The 22,429-nt window shown below is 44.4% G+C and overlaps 1 protein-coding gene across 1 annotated transcript in view; it reads right to left on the bottom strand.

The window, feature by feature from the left end:
• The window catches only part of NTRK2 (neurotrophic receptor tyrosine kinase 2), a 307,599-nt gene that overhangs the window by 50,054 nt on the left and 235,116 nt on the right, over positions 1-22,429 (bottom strand). Inside the window, exons 18-19 of the mRNA XM_036923242.2 lie at positions 12,290-12,462; positions 7,187-7,421 (exon numbers count right to left, since the gene is read on the bottom strand). Coding sequence (XP_036779137.1) covers positions 7,187-7,421; positions 12,290-12,462 — 408 coding nt within the window. The remainder of the gene's footprint in view (positions 1-7,186; positions 7,422-12,289; positions 12,463-22,429) is intronic.

A 22,429-nucleotide genomic window follows, 5' to 3' on the forward strand; every position in this document is an offset into this window, starting at 1 on the left:
TGTTAAATGAAAAACACATTGGCTGGGAATGGGAAACTAGACATTAAAGAAGAGAAGATTATGGAGCTTGAAGACATAGTAATAGAATCTATCCAAAATGAAACACACAAAGAAAAGAGAATCCAAAAACATGAAAGAGCTTAATGAGTCATGAGACAGCTTTAGGTGGCATAATATAGTGAAATTGGAGTCCCTGGAACAGAAGAAATACTTGCGCAAATAATAGTAAAAAAATTTCCAAATTGATGAAGAGTATAAGCCCACAAACCAAGTAACTCAGCAAGTCCAACCACAAAACATATGAATAAAACTATATCAAGGCATGTGATCAAATTGCTCAAGACAACTAATAAAGAGAAAAATTTTAAAGGAGCCAGAGAAAAACGAAGCATTGCATACAGAAGAATAAAGATTTCCCACAGAGAAATTCCAGTACTTCTACTTCTTAGCAATGATTATGTACCACTTTAACTTACTGTCCTCAACAACCTTGAAAGGCCGGAGCTCATTGCAAATAAAGAAACAGAGGCTGTGAGGGTGCATAAAGTGAGGATTAATTTTATTTGTGCTTCCCAAAGCCATTGGCTATTGTTTCCTTTTTCCCTGTAGTAAAAATCCAGTTTGTCTAGGTCTTTTGTAACAAGTCATTGATCTCTGCAAGTGAATCAACCTTTAACTCATCCATAGCCAGTGAAGTGCAAGGAGGAATCTGCAGAGGGGATGTTCTGGGAAATAATTGCTTCCTAACAAGAAGAATATGTGCAGGGAGAAACTATCTGCTGCCTGCAGCTACCCTGTCACCTTTCCACAGTTTTGATGTGTTTGGAGTTGCTGCAGCCATCTTGTAGCCATGAGGAAAAGACTGAAGAATTTTCAAGTGCTAATACATAGCTCTGACATTGGAAAGACTGTGAACCAATCAGAAACTGCCCAGCTGGGAACTTTTTTTCATGTAAGTAAAACACCTCCCTATCTGCTTAGACCACCACTGGTTGTATATTAATGCTACTTTGGCTAATGCACTCTTAACTGGTAAGAACAGGAGGTTAGAAAAGAGAACTCAGATTTGAACCTTTGCCTTTAGGACTTCAGTCTGATGCTCTTTCCTGTATACCCCAGCTAACTCTTTGTTGCCAGCTTCCTTTTTTAAGGAGCTCTGGTCTGAGTGATGCAAAAATATAGAATGCTACAGGCATGAGAAATCTAAAGGCTGATGGCTTCAAAAATGGGAGAGAAGGGAAAGAAAGTCCCTGTTGAAGATACCTCTTAGCACTCCGAGGAATCAAAATCCTGCTGGCCCATCTAAGCCAATGAGCTAAGGCCCACTTTTATTCCCAAAGCACCTACCTAATTTCTGCATGTAGCTCTTCTATGCCCAGGATTTCAGGAATAAAGGACTCAGAAGACAGAAAAAACAAAGGAGATTTACCCCATCCCCTACTAACAGTCTTCACTAGTTGGGAAAACGGATGGGACCAGGGATCTGGACAAAGGATCTCCAGGCCAGCTCTTCTATGCTGGCTTCAGCCACTTCCCACAGCCCTCCTTAAAAGGTCACAAGGCACAGTGATAAGTTAAAGGTGCTAAGGAGCTCTGCAGAAAGGATCATGGATTGCTTACGTTAATAATCATGGACCTTGTTTACTGGCAAATACCCACTGACAGCTCATGGACCTCATTTGAGAGATGCTTCTCTAGACCAATTAAATATGTACAGCAGTGGGAATTTGGGGAACTGTGAAAACATTTGTTTTCACAAGCTGACAAAACACAATCTGACATGGTACTTACTGGTATGAAAACTCTCAGCGACTTCCTACTGCCAAAATGACCAGGACCAAAGCCTGTGGCATGACAAATAGTGTGCTGGTAATAGCCTGAATAAGCCTACTTTGTTAGCCTCAGATGCAAGCAAAGGAATCCCTATTCCCTGGCATACAGAGTGACGTTCACGCTACCTTCTCCTTTCATTGCTACCTCCTAGACGAAGAATGCCTCCCTCCCCTCCTGGCCCAGAGCCTTCTTGCCAAAAGAACAGTTTGGGGTTCATATCTCACACCAATTCAATGTCATATCTCTGCAAACCCTGCTCTAATTTCCCAAGGTAGGCTGGTGGCTTCCTCTTTAGGGTTCCTAGTACATATGTCTATTTCAGCATTTGTCACATTATCACATGACTAAGAGCTCTTCCAAGTCGTAGACCATGTGTCTTTTTTATCTGGATGCCTGTAGTATCTAGTACAGCATCTAGCACATAGTAGCTGCTTCATTAATGTGTGTGAATAACTGAATGAATGGATGCTCACCCACCCTGTTCCAACTCCAAAGCACATGTAAAAGCCTCTTAGGAAGGCTTGAATACAAATTAAGCCAATTTAGAATCTTGAAACAATTTATGCAAATCTAGTTTAATATAGAATTAGTCTGAACTCAATGTTCTGATTTCTCGCCAGCAGACAGCCTCCTCTGAATTGTCTCTGAGTGTTCTAGGAGACAGAAATTGAAGATGATTTCATAAAATAAACAACCCCATGTTTCCGGGGCCACTTTAATCAACAGAACCCAAACAGCAAGGTTTGTAATTGAAAGGCCTATAACCCAAACAGAAAGGTAATAAATGGGAAAGTTAAGACTAACTGTGTAGGTGTTATGTATTAAACATGCAAAAGAGCTGATGACATAGAGGACATTTCCCTTTCAGAAAGGGGTCATGTTACCTCGTAAAATGAACACTGGATGGTTTCAAGGATTCTAGGCAGAGTATACCAGAGACATTTTTCTACTCTTGTATAAATGCAAATAAGTTTTAGCTCTGAGCTCTCTGCTAAAAAAAATTGTGTGAGGTAAGGATGTGCCAATATTCCTAGCTTTACTTCCTGAAGTCTTGAGGTTTCCAGCCTCAGATCCTGACCAATCTGCAGATGTGAATTTTTTTAAAATTCCCCTAACGGGCTAAAAAGTCACACTCATAAAGGCTTTTCCTGGTAAGTTTCCTGTGACAATCATTTATTGATCACCTAGTATGTGCTGAGATTGTGCCAGTCCATGCAGATACAAAGAATGTCTAAGATATGTCTTCTCCCTGCTCTCAGATTAATGAGAAGACATATATATGAACAAATTTCCATGATGCAATATGCTTTATCCCAAAATGCTTGTTTATATTAATTATTGAGGGATCACAGAGTTGTGAACAATTTCTTTGTTTGGAGGAAGTCAGGAGGGAGATGAAACTGTAACTGCCTCTTAATAATCAGCAGGCATTCACCAGGGAGACTCGGCGCTGCTCCTCAGGAGGGAGTAGCATCGGCGGTTTATACAGCAACCCATTAAAACCACTTGTGGAATGAGTCAAGACTGATCTGTCTTCCTGGCTGTCTATCTATTATCTATCATCTGTCTATCTATCTATCTATCTATTTATCTATCTATATCTATTTATCTTAATCTATCATCTATCAAAGACTGAGATATGAAATTAACTGTTGATTTAATATTTAATTTAAGAAATAAGATATCACTTCTCACATGCTTGTCCAGTTCCAGTTCTTAAATTATCTAAGCCTTCTCTCCTCTGTGGTTCAGGACTTTATTTTCCAATGCATCATCCCTGTTACTCCAGGGCAGGCAGGGTGAGGAAAAAAGGTACTGAAGTTCAAATCAGGTCTTGCTGCTACTTGTTATATCAGCAGAATTTAGAACAACCATCTTCTTTTCCACTGCAGTTAATGCACTGGTGTTGAGCACCTAAAGATGATTTCTTGGATTTGTGCTGGTATCATTTCGACACTTAGGATCCTGGCCGTGTTCAGCTGATGTGTACTCATCTGCCTTTTTGAATGCCCACCATCAATCAACATGCCTATTCTGCTCTTCTTTTCTTCTTAAGTGGAAGATGAATTAAAGGCTTGGATTTCTTACCACCCCAACATAAAACTAAAGCCCCAACAAGACTGAAAAGCTAAGATTTCAGATGTTTAGGGCTCTCTATTCACCAACAGATTACATTCATTTCAAGTACCAAACAGTGAAAATCACCAGAGAATACATCAGAAAAATTTCAGTGGATCCACTGTGGCACAGTAATGACCAAGTAGGGTGAAAGCCTAGGTCTCCGACAGGCAGAATGTGACAAAAATCTAGCTCAGATGTTTCCTAAATGTCAGACTTTGCCAGTGGAGGGAAGGAATTAAAAACTAAATAAAAGGCTGGTACTGCAGAGCTGCTAATTAAAACAATTCAGAGAACATAAATGCTAGAGTAATTTTGGACCCGCCATATCAGGCTGGTTTCAATGCAAATGTAGTGTTCCGATTTCTCCCTTCACTGGGAAGATATAATTAGCTCAGCTGCACCCGGTGGAAGCCTTTTGAGGCCGCCGTTTCCTGGTGCTGCCAGCTCCCCTATGATGGAGGAACAGCTGCCACCCGCCCCTCCTGCCATGGATTGCACAAGCCATGGCCACCCCACAAGGCTGCTCAGAAGCCACCAGGAGCAGAAGGCTCAGGTTGCCAGTGGGCTTGGTTCTTGCTTAAAGACAAGGGACAGGATACTCCTCGGTCCAGCAGACTCCAGGCGCTTCACCATGCTTCCACATAATACAGCCTTGGCTAACACAAAAATCCTTCCCCGTTACTGTGGCAGAAGGGATTCTTCACATTGTGATGACAGCCTGCATCAGCTACAGCAGCGCCTCACCTTGCGGAGTGCCGCAGGCTTTAGGAGAGGATAGAGAATAAAGGAAGCAAAACTTACTTAAGGGGCTGGCAAGTGAGAAACCCAAAATGTCAGGAGAACATACTCCACATTTTGTTCATCCATTCACTATCCATTGATGGACACTTAACTTGTTTCCACTTTTTGACTATTATGAACCATGCTACTATGGACATGTGTGCACAAGTATTTGTGCAAACACGTGATTTCAATTCTCTTAGGTACATACCTAGGAGTGGAATTGCTAGGTTACAGGACTCTGTATTAAACTTTTTGAGGACCTGCCAAACAGTTTTCCACAGCAGCTGCACCATTTTATAATCCCACCAACAGTTTATGAGGGTTCCAATTTCTCCAAATTCCCATTAACACTTGTTATTTTCTGTCTTTTTATTACAGCCATCCCAGCAAGTATCTCATTATGGATTTGATTTACATTTCCCTAATGATTAATGATATTGAGCATCTTTTCATGTGCTTATTTGCCATTTGTCTGTTTTCTTTGGAGACACCTTTGCTTAAGATATCTATTGCCTATTTTTGAATTGGGTGATTTATCTTCTTATTAAGCTTTTCAGTCTTTCTCAAACTCTAATTTATTTTTCTAGAGATTGTAAAAGAGCAATAGGGTTCCACTTAGTTCAGTCCTTTCTTTAGGAATGAGGCATAATTCTTCAGTTTGGGTCACGATAAGTTGCAAACATTTATTGAACGCTGACTTTGTGCAAGCGCTCTGGGATCTTTGTTAACTAACTGCTAATGATAAAGCTGTGGTTTGGGCCACATGTTTCTCCCTTGGATCCCCATCAAGACCATCAAAGCTTTCCCTTATGTGGCACCTATGTGTTTGTCTCCTGAGCCAAGAAGATGCCACACCCCCAACTCCCGCCAATGGGGCAGAAGGAACAGGGATATACACCCAGTGGTGGTAAAATCTCCCCTCAGATTTTAGATATCTAGAGCAGACTAGCCACTGCTAGACTCAGGACAGGTGCTTTGAAGCTCTATTTTAAACACTTGAAGTTAAGACCATGCCCACATTTCTTATAAATACACCCACGAGAATCTTGTGCAATTTGGTTTCCACTCCTTCCTACCATACAAAATGTAGACAGTGCTTATTGAGGTGACAGAAGAAGAAACCCCACAAAACAATCAATAGAATATGCAGAAAGGCAATGGATTTATTTTCTTAGACTAATTGCAGCAAAGTTGGCTCAGCTGGAGGGCAGAGACATTGGAGGTAAGTGGAGCTGCAGGGAGGGGTGCAGGAAACAGAGGAGGCTTCTCCTCCAAAATAAGCCATAAAGGGAAGAGCAAAGGTGGGGAGAGGCGTTCTCTTCACCAGCCCTACCTTACTGTGAAAGTTAGTCAAGTTCTATATTTTATCCTCTCAGGCTATACACATATAATGCATTTACTCCTCTTCCTTCCTACTTTCTTCCTCTCCCCTTGAAAAATCGAGCAAAATGACAAGAAAAGCAAACCTTTGGTTTTAGGACACCATCCAAGACCTTCACTGTCAATATGACTTCACATTTCCAGAAACAGCCCTTTCCTCTTGTATCCAAGTTCCAGGATCTCAGTAACCAAACCTGCCTTGCCAAGGGAGTAGTGTGCAGGTAATCAGCAGGCTTGAATTCTTGTCTGTGACTCAAGCCCTTGGTGCTTCTAGTGGTGGAAGCCCAGGCAGGCTGCATGGGACTGTTCGGGAGCAGACAGGACAGAGCTTCTCACATCTCACCAAGATGCCACCAGCCAATCCACTTTCAACCAAGATGGTTCTGTGTGTGAACTTCTAAGGTCCAGTGTACTATGATTTATGTGAATGAATTCATCTTAGGTCACACCTCAAACACAGGCTCCAGGCATAATTTCACAAATATATCCAAATGCAAAAATCCTTTGATCTTGTGCTGACCAGGAATTCCTCTGAGCCCTCAGGTTCCCTGGGCAGAACTGTCACACTGAGCACTTCTGTCTTAGAGATGTCACATGCCACTCTGGAGAGTCATGGAAAGAGCTGGATGGGTGTTTTAGGATGAATTGTGTTCCCTCGAAATTTATATGTGAAGCCTTAACCCCTATATCTCAGACTATCACTGTATTTGGAGATAGGGCCTTAAAAGAGGCAACTAAGTTAAAATGAGGCCATTAGGATGGGCCCTCATCCAATCCTAGTGGTGTCCTTAGAAGAAGAGAGAATTTAGTCACACAGAGAGACACCGGGGATGCATGCACAGAGGAAAGTCCATGCAAGGACCCATAGACATGATCTACAAGCTGTGGGGAGCAGCCCCAGGCGAAACCAAGCCAGCTTGGACTTCTAGCTACAGAACTGTGAGACAGTAAATCTCTGTGTTTAAGCCACTTAGCCTGTAATATTTTACTATGGCAGCCTGAGCAAACGAACATGAGGGTCTCCCAGGGAAAGAGGCCCTGGGGTCTCCAGGTGGGTGCAGCTACTCACCCTGTAGTAGTCAGTGCTGTACACGTCCCGGGACATGCCAAAGTCCCCGATTTTCACCAGGAGGTTCTCGCCGACAAGGCAGTTGCGGGTGGCCAGGTCTCGGTGCACGAAGTGCTGGGACGCCAGGTAGACCATGCCAGCGGCAATCTGCTGGGCAATGTGCAGCATCTGTGACTGGGTCAGCTCCGCGGGTGGGTTGCCTTCGGCCATCAGCACGGCATCAGGCCCGTGTGCCCTGGGGAGGACAGGGAGTTGCTGCTGGAGCCTCAGCGTTTTGCCCCCAGGGGACCTTTGCCCCCATCAGCTGGAGCTGGAAGGCACAGTCTGATTTGGCACAAAGAGAGGGAATGATGCTGCACCCATACTTGCACCCCTAAAGCCTGGATAGCACCCAGGCTTCATTCCCCAGACAGTCTAGAATCCCCAGGGCCATGTGGGGTTGAATGGTGCCCTCCTCAACACAAACACAGGTTTATGTTTTAGGGGCTCCAGAGCTAGGCTGGGATCAGGCACTGGTGGCTGAAGCAAAAAACATGAAAAATCACAAACAAAAATAAAATACAACAAAACCAAAGTACAGGGGGAGCATTTGGCTTTCCAAGGGCGATGGGTCATGACACCAGTGGGAACCCCACGTATCCCTCCCAGCCACATGCTGTCACAGAGTACCCGGCTCCTGGGCGACCCCTCCAGTGGCCCCCCACCCACGCCAGAGCTGGCCAGCTCAGGTGTGCCCACTCCACCTGCTCTGCGGTCCCGTCTTCCTCCAGCCTGATTCAGCAGAAGCCCAGAGCATCTTCAGCCCAGGCATTCATCGCCTGGGAGAAATACCACCTGCAGCTCCCCGCCTGTCCCCGACCTCCAGCTCAACACACTCGCCGCCACTACATCGGAGTGCTCTTTTGAATCTTGACATGTTTATTCTTTTACTGGGGCTGGTTTTATTCTTTCTGCTATGCATTGCAGGGAGGAGTATGGTATTTTATATCTTCTTTTTCTTCTATCTGTTTGACCCGGCCTCTTCCCAGCTGTATGACTACTTAAGGCATCTAAACACTGGCATGTGTTTCAGAGACAGTGGCAGTCTTAGGATGCTGCTGTCAGAAGTGGCAGTACCCACTTGGGAACCTGGCCAAGACTGGTGTCACTGCCCCTGATGGCCTGAGGAGGCGCTGCAGGGCAAGGAGTAGCTGGTTCCTTCCCTTCCTTGGTGGAGAGGAGTGAGGGGGCTGTCAAAGGGCTTCTTCCTCCCAAAGGCAAGTAAGGGACAAAATCTCCTTTAAGATAGTTTGAAGCACTTAAACTAATTATAGAGGATTTTAAGTGACTATTAAGAGGGGTGACCCCACCTGCAGTTTCAGATCCGTGTATTGAAAATGGGAGAGCCAGAATTATCCAAGAACAGCCTGCTCGTTTTGCCCCCTCTCCCCCCACAAGCCCCCACTCAGTCAAGCTATTTCATGCCACAGGCACATACCCCCGCCCCTCACAGCTCCAGATTACAGTGGTTACCCTTTTCCTTGATTTCCAAACCATGCTTCCTGAGATGTCTTATCTTTGTGTTCTCAGAGAACAAGCCCTAAGCAAGGACGAGGGGAGTTTCCCATCCCTGCCGGATCTGGGGAGGCCTTCTAACCTGTCCAGTCCGTAATTTCCCCATTAGTCCAAAATACAAAGGGCTATTATGCTTTAGGTCCCTTCTATCCCTGAATACCTGGACTGAACCATTCCTAGGGAGGAGCTTCCTGTTTTTTGGACAAGGCAAGTCCTAGCACATCTCACCTGCTCTTGTCACACTGAGAAGCAAGACAGGGACATGCCCTGGGGCTCACTTCAGCTCACAGTCTCCCTGGAGTAAGAAGCCTTGCAGGGCAGTGGCCCAGGCTCTGGGTGTCAAAACTGAATTTTAATCTTGTCCTAACACACCAGCTCGTGGCACTTAGCCACACCATTCTGGCTCCAAAGTTCCATGGCACACTAAATTCCTTCTGATTTGTTTAACAGCCACCTCAAGAGGAAGTACTGCCGTGGTTAAAACTATAGGTTTTGCAGCCAGGGGCAAAGGGTTTCGATCTCAGCTTTGTGATTCACTAGCTGTGTGTGACTTAGTTTCTTCAATTGTAAAATGGGAATGACGGCAGTATTTTTTAAGTTAATGAAGTTAAAGTATTTGAAAATGCTTATAAGTCTCAGCAATATTAGCTGTTGTGGCTTGAAAAAGGCTTATCTATCTTATTCTTACTGGAAGGGAATTCTGGACAGGTTCTAAGAGGAAAAACTGTAATCTCCTTGCAAGTAAGGACTATGTTTTACTCCTCATTTCCCAGCCAACCTAGCATAGGACCTGGCCATGCTGGTACTCAACACATGGCTTTTGTATGAATAAAAAGGGTAGGAAAAAATTGTAGACATCTGTCTTTACAGGGCAGTGCCAATAACACTGGGGGGACAAGATCATGGCAGTTGAAGGGCTCGGTTCCCTTCCAAAAAGGAAGGACGGACACATTATTGATTCTTAGCATGGAAAGCCTCTTGTTCCAGAGTTCAGCAGATTCTGAAATCAAGCAGCAGAGGTTTCCAATAGCTCCGTGCCCCATTTGAGATATCCAGGGAGAATCAGCTGCCTGCTCCTTCTGGAAGCAGGAAGGAAATCTTGGGAGAGGTTGACTGAGCCAAAAGGGAAAGAATCAACACACACACACACATATACACACATGTGCTTATGCACATGTGCACAGGCTGAGCTCACAGATGTATTTAATCTCATCCAGGTGAATTCCTTTGGATTTACTATGCTATGGTTTTGGGAAGACATCATTTTTAATTAGAGAAACAGCCTGGAATGTAGATACAGGAAAAATACTTCTCCTATGAGCAACTAGACCTCAACCAAACACAGCTTCTCTTCCTACTTTCCCTGTATCTGACAAGACAACATGCAAATATTACCATTATCTTCTCTCTTATCACCTACAAGGAAAACTTAGCTGACATTGGATAAGAATTAGGATGACTGACTCTGGCTTAGCTGCAAATTCCTAATCTCACCTGGCATTCCTTCCACCATGTAATCAGAGGCAAGACAGAGAATGGGGACCCATACCTGCAAAAGAGAACTAAGTTGCACGGGTATTCATGCACCTAGCAATGGTGAAAGTGGTCCAGAAGGTACAAACTGTGTGATGATATTCCCAACCAGAGCACCACACCCCCCTTCCACTGCTCCCTCAGCCACAGACTTATTACTTGAACTGCACAGTTTCTGAATCTTCCAGGGGCTGCATGAAGCTACTGATGCCGATTTCTATAGAAAGCCCCCTTCAGAGCCCATAGGAAGTGGAGGGGACAGAGGGTTAGGAAAACATGGTAGAGAAGAAGGGTTGTGGGGACAACACCTATTGATTCTCATTGCAACAGTCCTGACACTAGTCCTTGAGGTGGCTATTATTATACCCCATTTACAGTTATGAAAACTGACGCCAGCCCTAACATCTTTCCTGTTTCTCTTAAATTATACTATCTGCCAAGGTATCCCAGATAGCCTTTTGAAACTGAGGGGAAGTTCTGTTTTAAAGAAAACAGCATGTTCAGCCACATATGACGTGGAGAAGATATAGCTCAGACCCAGAGTCAAGGGGCCTGGAGCAAAGTAGGCTGGAGACCCACTCCAGGGACACAGCTGCAGATACAGAATGGGAAGGAGAATCCAGGTCTCCCAGCCCTGGTCTGGGACCTCCTGCTCTTTCCATTCATGATCTTAAATGTGCAACTTCCATTTGTACCTCTGCTTAATGCAAAGAAAAGCCTGACTTGGCTTCCTTCACCAAGGAGTATCTAGATCAACTCATTTCACTCTCCCTTGGTAGATGCAGGATGAGAACACTCATATGAGGCCTCGCAGGGTGACCAACCGCTTCCTGCCATCACACTCAGTTCTTCTTATGATTTCTCTTACTGAGGTAGCTGCTTTACTCATAGAAATCGTTACTAGCAGAATCCAAGCTTCTGATGTTGAAAAGTTCCCATTCACTTTCTATACCTATTCTAATTCAGTCCTCATGCCCACCCTGCTCACTCAGTATTAGCATCAGAACAGCTAAGATACCCACCTAGGGTTACACATCCTGCTTGTATCACTATACCACACTGTCCTCTCGAGTCACCATGACAATCCCTTTTATTTTGTGACTTACCCCCACTTTTTCAAAGCCACTTTCCCTTTCTTTCCAGGTTAGGCTCATTTAAGTCATCTCTCACTTGCTCTGTCTTGAGGCCTCTCCCAGTCGCCTGTAGTCATCACCTGGGGGAGGGGACTTCCTAAAATGCCACCATTGAACTAAAGCCCAACAAGGCCAATGTTGTGAATTCCAGTGGCACTAACCCCATTTAATAACCCAATGATTCCCTTTTATAATCAACATTTTCTCCCTCATTGCCTTGCCTTCTTGCAATGATCCTGCTTGTCACAAAACCCCTCAAGTTGAAGCTGTCCATTTTCTCACAACCCTGGGGGCTCAGCAAAGGCCACAGTCTTGAGTCCTCAGCAGTCCTGCCCTATGCTGTTTTACCTCTTTCCTCAAAGAGCATTTGTTCTTTGGATTCTATTCTTTCCACTAGGTCCTCTAACCTCCTGCTGCTTCTTTTCGGCCTCAGAATAAAGTCCAAATGCTCACCCAAATGCTTCCAGCCTTGACTGCTGCCAGTTCTCTGCCTCCCTCCCCTCCCCCTTGGTCCTTCCAGTGTCTGGCAGCTTGACTATCCACTCTCACCTGGCCAAACCTCTCACCATGAAAGATGTCTTAGCCCTTACTATTTCTTCCACCCTGAATAACCTTCTTCTCTTATCCACGTGGCAAACTCCTACAGATCCTCTAAGGCCTATCTCAAATGTCCACTCAATTAACAATGCTCAGGAAATGCAGGTGGAGTTGAGTTGAATCATTGGTATTACATTGTGCTGAGTTAGTTCATTGAGAGGAAAGAGCAATGCTGTGGCCTCATTTTCTTCCCCTGTGGCTGGTGTCCTCCCCAGGACATGCTCTCCAGGGAAAGGCCCTGGGGCCCCTGGAGTCCCCCTCCCACCTCAGCCCCCCCACACTGTACCTGAGGAACTTGTTGAGGTCCCCGTGCTTCATGTACTCGAAGACCATGATGAGTGGGTCACCCTCCACGCAGACGCCGTAGAACTTGACGATGTGCTCGTGCTGCAGATTGGTCAGCAGCTCCGCCTCGCGGTGGAAGTCCTTGCGCGCATTGTCGCTGGCGTCCTTCAGCGTCTGTGGCAAGGGGAAGAGAGGGGTAAGCTGAGGTCAAAGGGAAGGTTGTGTCAAGAAGGAATCACTTTGGTGGGCCATGAGGTTTCCGGATGGGAAGTTCTCTGCTCAGAATCCTCTGCCTCCACAATGTTGTAGCAGAGCAAAGATGGCATTTGCTGATGCCACACACATGTGCTGAGCTCCTGTTCTGTGCCAGGCACTGACCCAGAGCTGTGGTGGCATCAGAAACACACAGAACCACAGCAAATAGGGATATAAGTCATGTATGTAGTTAACTATAATTCACAAAACACAATGTCCTGAATGAACCAGCCCCCTTGTGTCTCTGTCCAACTTGATCGCTTGCCATGCCTCCCCTGAAACCTATGCTTCCACCCTATGATATTTGCCTCTGTCATGCCCCCTGCCTCTGCACATGTTCATCCCTCTGCCTACAGGGCCGACTTGGGTGTGGTCCCCGGTGTCGGAGGTTGAATAACGTCCTTGTGGAGGTGTCCGTGTCCTAATCCCCAGAACCTATGACCAGATTACCCTATGTTGCAAAACGGACTTTGCAGATGTGATTAATTTAAGGATCTTGTTGTGGGGAGATTATCCTGGATCTTCCAAATGGGCCTAATGTCATCGCAATCTGGGGTCCTGATGAGAGAGTGGCAGGAGGATCGACAGAGAGGAGAGGTAAGGATAGAAACAGAGAGAAGACAAGGTGCCAATGCTGTTGGCTTTGATGAGGGAGGAAGGGGCCATGGGCCAGGGAATGTGGATGGCTTCTGAAAGCCAGAGAAGGCAAGGAAATGGATTCCACCCTAGAACTTCAGCAGGAGCCAAGTATGCTCTGACATCTTGCCTTTAGCTAGTAAAACTGGTCTTAGATGTCTGACCACCAGAACTGTGAGAGAAATAATTTGTGTTGTCTGAGTCTGTTCGCAGTACAAAAACTTGTAGCCACCAAGTTTGTAGTAATTTGTTACAGCAGCCATAGGGAACTGGTACACTTAGCTAACACCCCCAAGTCCTCCAAGATGGCTCAGCCATCACTTTCTGTGAAGCGTCTCCAGACCCCCTCAGTGCTGTCATATCTGCTCTTCCTCCCAGGCTGGGTTGATGACCCTCCTAGCTATACCTCATGCTTACCTTTGTCATATTGCCAACCACCATGCCTTCTAATTGTCTGTGTAGTTGTTTTGTCTCTGGTGTGGACAGTAAGTTCCTTGACCCAGGGCCTGAGCCTTCCATCTCTGCATTGCCAGCACTGGGCACAGCTCCAGGCACATGGCAGGTATTCAAGAGATGTTTGTGGAATGAGTGATAAAGGCTATGAGAAGCAAATACTGATAACGAAAAAGGAGTTCAGGGAGGGAGCAGATGCTTCACTTAAGGTGGAGGGAAGCCCAGAGAACTACTCCTGATGAGAATCCTTTTTTAAGGGAGACTACAGCTGGTCATTATCTAAGTTAGATGGCAAATGTGAACATACGTGTTCACTTAAATTGGACACTGGAACAGAATGAAAGCACTGCCACCTGTCAGATAGGTACTCAGTACAGCACTGAACACTATGTCTGGTGTCAAAGAGCACGGCCAGGTCCCTGGTGGTCATTCTGTAGCTTCCTGCCTTGACTCTGCTTCCCCTGTGGGGCTACTCCTGAGCTGGGCAACCTGTAGACCTTGGCATGTGCCCCAGATCAAGTTCCTGGGGAGCAGACTTTGAAGTGAAGATTAGTAGGCAAGGCCTTTATTGTGGCACACTCTTGGGATTAACACCTAGGGGAAGGACTGGGGAAGGTCAGTTTGAGCTGTGATGCTGTCTTCACAGAACCTCATCAGGCCCTACATGATGACCATTCAGAGATGGCCTGAGTTGGGCCAAGGGGGCTGGGCCTTTGCAGCCTCATATCAATCAGTCATTGGATGAGGGCCACCCCAGGAAGGGAGTATGACCTTCAGGAGGCTTGCTGAGCCCCCACACGTTGCTGGCGGCTGAGGACCATTTCCCAACAAGTAGGAGAGTAAGCCTCATATCCAGAGGGTGCCCAGGTGGTTCATCCACCACAAGATGAGTTTGCAATATGCAATTCACCATGCCCAGGGCTGCTCTCCACACAGGTGGGCACCAATGGCCGTGCAGGGCCTGCCTCACATCAGCGACAAGGAAACATTAAGACGTTTTATATACTTTACAAAGTGTTCACCACAATAAGTTCAGTGACCATCTGTCACCATATAAATGTTGACCATCTATGTTATACTTGGAACTAATATAATACTATGCCAACTACACATCAATATTTTTTTTAAATTAAAAAACAAAAGAAAACATTAAGATGGCATTGGCAGCAGCAAGATCATAGTCTCTTCTCCTACAACTTTTACAGAACCTAGCATCTTCACTGACTGCTTTTAGCAGGACCTGAGGCTCTCTCCTTCATGATGACCTGACCCAAGGACAAGGGAATTATAGTGTGGTTTCCATTAGGCCAAAGGCAGCTGTTTCTTATGCCAAACTCTGGAGATAGCATGTGAAAAAGGGTCTGTGAATGGGTTCCTTCACTCTCACTTGAGTATGTGGGTTTCTGAGAAGTGTCCCTTAAAAGTACCACCAGTTCTGTTTTAAAAAGTGAGCAGATTTGGGCCAGCAAGTGCGCAGAGGGGCCATAAAACTTTAATAGAGTTGTTGTCATGGAAACCACACATTCTCCATTTAATAACAAAATGAACAGTTGGCTGAGAACCTGGGTCTAAGGCTCAGCCGAAGCTCCCTGAAGCTCCACAAACAGGGCTTGTCCCCATCCAAACTAAACCCCTTCATCCCTGTGGAGTGAATTGCTCTGTCAATGTCTTGTTTAGGTTGGTTTTATGCATGTGCACGCTTTCAGTTGTTTTTTTTCTTAATCCAACCACTGTTTTGTTTCGCTGAAGCTCCAAATAGAAGAAAATCACAGTTGAGGCCGAGATGGACACTGTCATTATTTGGGTCCCTCCTTTGGGCTCATGGAGCAGAGCACACCTATCTGTGTGGTTCTCACACTTGAACTTGTTTTGTGGTTTGGGGCATGTATCCATCTCCACCACTCCCTTTGACAGCAGAAGTGGGTTGTGTTTACCTATTTATCACTGGTTGCCTAACCCAGTATCAGACAACTGAAAGAACTGCTGACCCACCAAGTCTGTGCCAACTGGGGATAAAAGAGCCTTGGAAGGGAGTGAAACTGAATGGTCACCTGCAAAGGGGGAATATGGACCCAAGAAAGGAAAAGGAATGAAGGAAGGACCAGGAAGAGAAGCCAGAGGGGAGGAGATACAAAGTTGGGATGGAAATTTCCCTGCACTGTCTCCTGGAGAGCTGGCCCTAAACATTTGTGCTCTCCTGGGCAAAAGGCAAATTCTCACAATGGTGGTACTCAAACGGAAGAAGTTCCAGATTTGAATGAAAAGATCTGAGTTCAAGTCCTAGCTCTGATCTGGACCTCTCTGAACTCTGGCTTTCTTTTCTGTAGAGTGAGGGTAACAATGTTATTACTTCAAAGGGTCACCAGAAGGATTGGATGAGATGGTGTAAGTTGGGTTGCCTCCAAAGATCCCTGGTAAAATGTGATATTTGGGCAATTTGAATTCAAAACCAAAAGGAGGCCTTGCATTCAATTTTCTCACACAAGGATCTGAGAAGGCCAGAAGCAGCATGAATAAGGCACAGGGCCAGCCCATGAGGGCAGTGGTGGTTCTGAGCCTCTCCCATTTCCCTCCTGAAGGCCCTTGAAGCCTGCAATCTCTATTCAGGGATCCACTCTCTATTCAGAGGCTGCTCTGAGTCACTGAGATAGCTTATTTCGAAGGCCTCAGCCTGCCGTTAATGGTGAATTGAAGAAGGCAACCAAACTACTTAGGTCATTATCACAAGGCATGAACAAATTCTGCATGTAATAGTTCTCCTCCAGTTTTAGCTATGTGCTGTTGATGAAGGAATGATTGTGTGTGCGTGTGTGTGTGTGTGTGTGTGTGTGTGTGACAGAGGGACAGACACACAGAGAGGAATGTCAGGCAGCGTGGTAGGGCGGGAGGGAAGGCAGACTTGTCTTTTGGAGGCACCAACTGAAAGAGCTAACAGGCATCTAATATTTCCATGTCCCAAAAGCAAAATACTATGGGAAAAGACTCCATTCTTAGTGTAATGTCAAAAGCTGTTCTTTGGTACAATGTTGGGGTTTAAGAGAGATTTTACTGTTCACGGGGCAAATGCGTTTCACGAACCTGGCATCCTCCCATGTGCCCATCCATTTTTGCATGTTGGGTCTTTTTTTCTAAATTATGATCCAGTTCTATTTTAAGAGATTCAGAAAATATGGTGGTAACGAGTTGGGCAAAATCATCTGCATTTGGCACTCAAAGGACAGAATTTTTGTATGGGTGGAACCATAGCCAAACAGCAATCAGAAGCTGGAAAATTCCTGCTCGCAACCCTATTTATAAAAATCATCTCTTTTTAGTACCATGGCTGATTGTCATTTTACTAAATTATGAGAGGCTTGGCTGTTTCCTCAAGTCCCTTGGCAATGGACATGCGGTGGCAGCTTCCCTCACTGACAATTCTGTCCACTCAAGTTTCATTTTGACAGGCATATTGGCCCCATCACTGAGCACTGTTATTTTCTTACTCCTAGGGTCTGCCTGATAGCTTCATTGCTTCTTCCTTTTTTTTTTTAACTTCCTGACACTCCAAAGCTGCCATCCTTTCTGAAGACATTCTCAAGGGAGACTCGGTCTCATCCAGAGCTACAGCGAGCTACTGCCTGGAACACACATTGGTCCAGGGTTGGAAGAATGGAGTAGCAGGAAATAAACTTCAGCACAGAACTGAGACGCAAGTGAAGGCAAATAAAAGGAAGGAAAGAAAACAAAAGGAAAATCAACATTCCTCTGCAATGCTTCAGCCAACTAGGAAGACTAGCAGGAAGGTACCAGAGAGGCAAGAGAGCTTATCTGAAATCAGTGGTGTGATTGGATGTTGTAGCACATGACAAATAATCAGGCATTTCAAGCTACAGGTGGTTTAGGAGACACAAGGTGAAATAGAGATTGTGTCCTTTTTTAAACACTAATCTCATATTTATGCTTTTTAGAGATCACAGAAACAGAATTAAGGTGAAATATTTCAAAAAAAAAAGGATAGATGGTAAGACTTCATTATGCCTAGTGCCCACCACAGTACTTGAAATACAGGAGGCAATGAGTAAACTCCCATAAGAGGCAAGCAAAACACATGAGATTCTCAACATGTCTAAGGTCGTCTGGGTCAGGATCATTGCATCAAGATCTGTTGCTAATATAGATTGTTTACTTTTCTGATATCTTCCAGACCTGCATTGTCCAGTATGGTAGTGAGCAACCACATGTGACTAGTGATCATTTGAAATAAGCTTATCCAAATTGAAATATGCTGTAAGTAAAATACATACCAGACTTTGAAAATTTGGGATGAAAAATATCTCATTAAAATGTTCATATCAATACTACTTTGAAATGCTAATATTTCAGATAGGTTGTGCTAAGTAAACTATAACAATAAAATTAGTTTCATCTACTTCTTTTTACTTTTTAATGTGCAAACTGAAATGTATACTTCTATTGGACAGCACTGTTCCATAAAAGCCACCTCATGAGGCTATTAATGGGTCAACCTGTTTCTTTGCAATGTTGGAAATCAATGCCAAACTAAAATAAGATTAAGGCCAGCAGACACCCTTGTATGAGGTTCTTACAGACACCAGTTAGCCAAGCATTTAGAGTAAGTCACAGTCACAAAGCTGTGTGATTCCTCTAACTTACAGAGTCTTCTCCTAGAGAGGTAGAGAAAGCTTTTATCAAATTGTTATAAAAATGAACCTTGGAGAAGTATATTTTAATAAATTCAGAGGTAGGAAGAGCTTGATAGAAGATCTTAAAAACTAAAGACAGTGCAATAGATGGCTCACCCAAATTCTTACAAATGTAAAAACTAATTAAATGATTGTACAAAAATAATAATGATCACGAACTCAATGCTTATAATGACTAGAAACCAACACTCTATGTATATCAACTCAGTCATACATACTGGCCTTTGCAAGGACTTTAATTATATACCAAATGGCAGCCTCAAATACAAGATTCATAGGCTGGGTGTTGACTGCTGCTGTCTTTATTTTCACAGCCATGCTTATACTTATGTTTCAGAATCTGACAAGTCGACCATCCAATGGGAAACATGAGGCTAAGTTCCAATCCACACACTTTAATATATCTGCAAAAATTTGGGGATAAAATTAATGGTTTATGTGTGCATAAGTTACATATGACAAATGTTGTCTTGGGAAGACAGGAAACCAATTCATAGCAACTATCATATTAGAGAAATAGTATCTCAAAAGAATGAATGAAAAGTTGTCCTCTGTATGGACAACTGCCAAGATATTTAGAGGCTTTAAGTGTGCTAGTTTGCAATTGTCTGAGACAATTTCCCCAGATGTAAAGGAGCTGGTGGATCATGGAAGACTGTGGTTTGATTGACCTCCAGCTATGTTGGTATGATGAATCTTCATTTTACATTTCATTAAAGTGCAATGAACTGTTTTGGTTTTAGCATTTCAGAAAAGATAGGGATAAACTGGAGATAAGCCAGAAAAGAGAGTTAATAAGACAAATTAACAAGACAAAACACAGAACTCCCATCAAAGGTTAAAAGTTGAAATGACTGGGAAAGGGGCATTGATGGATCAACCTAATAACTGGGGCCTACCTGACTCAAGTACAAGAGGGATTCTTACAGGGGAAGGTTGCTCTCCATCACACAGGGAATGAACATAGCCATATGAGTACACACACACACACACACACAAGAACACACATACACACACACCAGGAAAGAAAGTCCTTACACTAAAGAACAAAAATGATTCAGGCTTTTCACATGCCACTATGAAAAGTTCTATAATTTCTGTTCCTGGAAACTTATGAAGATGGACTTGATAATACTTTCTGTAAAATTATATCCTGTTAAGGTATACAGACTATTTTTTTAGGGGAACACTGACAAATGTTTTCTTAAATACACTAATCTTGTCATCAACCTTTCCCACCTTGTGGGAACAGGGGCCTCACATGCCAGTGTAGATGGAGACAGAGGGAGGGAGCCCAGGAAAGGGAGGAGCGGGCGAGAGACCGTTAATCAGGATGTGATGACTACATAAAATACTAAAACCAAAGAAAGTAAGAAAATAGCCCTCTGTCTTAGAAGTAAACTTGCCCAGATTGCATGAACACTTAAATAGATGAACTTGTAATGCTCGGTCTCTCATCTATGCGTTACTTCACTGCTCCAGAAGAGCAGAGAATGAGCTTTCCTTGTCAAGCCCATATTCTGCCCTGCCCTTACACACATCCGGAGACAACGGCTCGAGGTGCTTCTTTCCCACAGGTGACCTCACTTGTGACACATGACGACCTGGAATGGCTGAACCACAGGTAGGTGGCCTAGCATGAAGACTGAGTGGAACATCTGGACATAGCATTTTCCTTCCTGAGGAATCTGTGTGTGAGCAGCAGTTGGCGTGGAAGCAGCAGAGGTAAGAGCCAGCTGCTCCCCATTAGCAGCGAAGCGCAGGGGACTGTCCCTGATGTCTCCTGCTGAGAGGATGAAGAAGGGACTGTCAGAAGGGCTCCCTCAGATCCTGAGTAAGCTTTTCGTTCTCCTCCCTCCCCGTCACCGAGGCCTCGCTGTCCTGCAGCTCCTCTTTCAGCTGGTCATCTTTCATTTCTTCCTGTCAGACCTCTTCTTTTGGTTGTAGCATCTCTAATGTTCTTTCCAGGAACCAGTGCTTCCCCACATTCAATCCAGGTGTGCTGGGTGGAGCTGACCCCGTCTTCCAATCTCGGGGATGTATGTCTGTGGCCCAGCCTTGGATGATCAGAACATTCCACTGCCTTGGCCAGAGGGCCTGTGACCCAACTCATGATGAGCCAATAAGAGTCAGCCCTTGGGCCTTTGCATGACTGCTGGAGAAGGATTCTCCCTGGGTTCTAGGATGGCAGGATGGAAGCCCAGAGGCATTCTGCCAAGTTCTCACCACAGTGTGGGGAGAACAATAGAGAGAAAAGAAGAGCCAAGGAATACATAGGAAGAGGCTGTGGAGAGAGAGAGAGAGAGAGAGAGAGAGAGAGAGAGAATGGAATCCCTGAACCTGGCCATACCTGAAGCCAGGATGCCAGGAGTGAGGTTTCCAGCAGCTTGAGCAAATGATTTCCCTTTTTTGCTTAAACCAGCTTGAGTTGGGTTTCCAGTGAGCACCATGATGCTCTTCTTATCAAAGATGACTATAATGTTTTGCTAATATTTCCCTGAAGCCAAGGCACTCATTGCAGAAACCAGCTGTCCTTATTTCTACCTATTCCTTTGAATTGCATTTCTATTTGGGAAAATATGGAAGTGTCTCTTATCCTTTCATACAAATGAGCACAGCTTAATCACCCCTCTGTATTACTTGATAAGTGGCACTGTGTTAAATTTACCCAACTTGGTTTACCACGGCATGTGTTAAGTTCAATAAATAAAACTGTGGTTCATCATGGGCATAGGAATGAGTCCTAGATCAGACATTAAGTGACCTTATTTAAGCTATGTGACTTTGGATGGGTCACTTATATTATCTGGGTTCCTGTTTCCTCATTGGCAACATGTGGGAGGTAAGCTAAAGATATCCATAACAGTTCTGTGTATCGGCAGAGGCATTCAATCAGTTCTAAAATGATTTCTCACTGGATTACATTATTCTTCATACATCATCTTTACAGTTCCTTGCAGACCTAGAATTCTATGACTATGAATAGCATAGCAGATCATTGCCTTACCTAGAAATTCCAACTGCCAACTCTTTAATTTTTCAGAAGGCTATTATTTCTAAAGTCCACCCATCTGTCCATTTGTCCATCTATCCATCCCTTCATTCATTCAAAAGCATCTATTGCATGCTACTACATATTAGGCATTGTGTTAAAAGGCATGGTTCCCACCCTTTAAAGCATGCCACTCCAATGAAGAAGACAGACATTCATGCCGGTGATTAAATAAGCCCACAAATACATGTATAATTAACAACCTTGACAAATGCTGTAAAGGATGCCTTAGTGGTATGTAATAGGGAGGTTGACCCAGGTGGGGCAGCAGGCAAGAGAAGGACTCCCCAAAGAGCAGCAACTTGAACTTGGAGCTGACAGATTAGTGGCAGTTGTGTGGACCAAGGGCTGGGCTGGAGCCTGGACCCTCCTACTGTGAGAATGGTAACAAGGTACTGGAGGCTACTTTGGGGCTGCCTCATGGTATCATGCCAGAGGGATTATCAGTCAACTCTTCCCTTGGTGAAGAAAATTGTTATTTCCTAGGCTGACAAAAAGATATTAAGAAACATGAAAAGCAAAAATTCTTAGATCCCGAAAAATGTTCCTGTTCAACTAGGATTTCACCATTTCTCCTCTGACAAAATCATCCTGTGCAGAACCTCTCTCACTTGAACTTAACACCTTGAGGAAGTCACCCGATTTCCCTGGCTGTTTTCTCATCTATAAAACATGAGCCTTGGGTTATAGATATGACTCCTAAGGTCTCTCTTGTATTCAGCATTTCACGTTTCTAGAAATACACCTGTCAGTGGAGAGGGGGCAGGGAGGCCACAAATCCTACAAAGCACACTTGTGACTATATTTAAACAACAAAAATCAGTGTGCATTCACAGTGCAAAGAAACACAGGAATTGTAGTTACTGAAATACAGGTTGGATAGAGCCAAAAATAGCTAATGCACCCACAGCTAACGCGGGAAACTGCAAGGAAGCGTTTCCTTGGCAATTGAGTTACTTAAAGGTAAAGTAATGCATTTTGATCAAAGACTGACTGGTCTCTGCCTCTCCTCCTCTCTATGGGTTCTTCAGTTGTAATTCAG

This window comes from Manis pentadactyla, chromosome 3 (assembly GCF_030020395.1).
Source record: "Manis pentadactyla isolate mManPen7 chromosome 3, mManPen7.hap1, whole genome shotgun sequence".
Lineage (NCBI taxonomy): Eukaryota > Metazoa > Chordata > Mammalia > Pholidota > Manidae > Manis > Manis pentadactyla.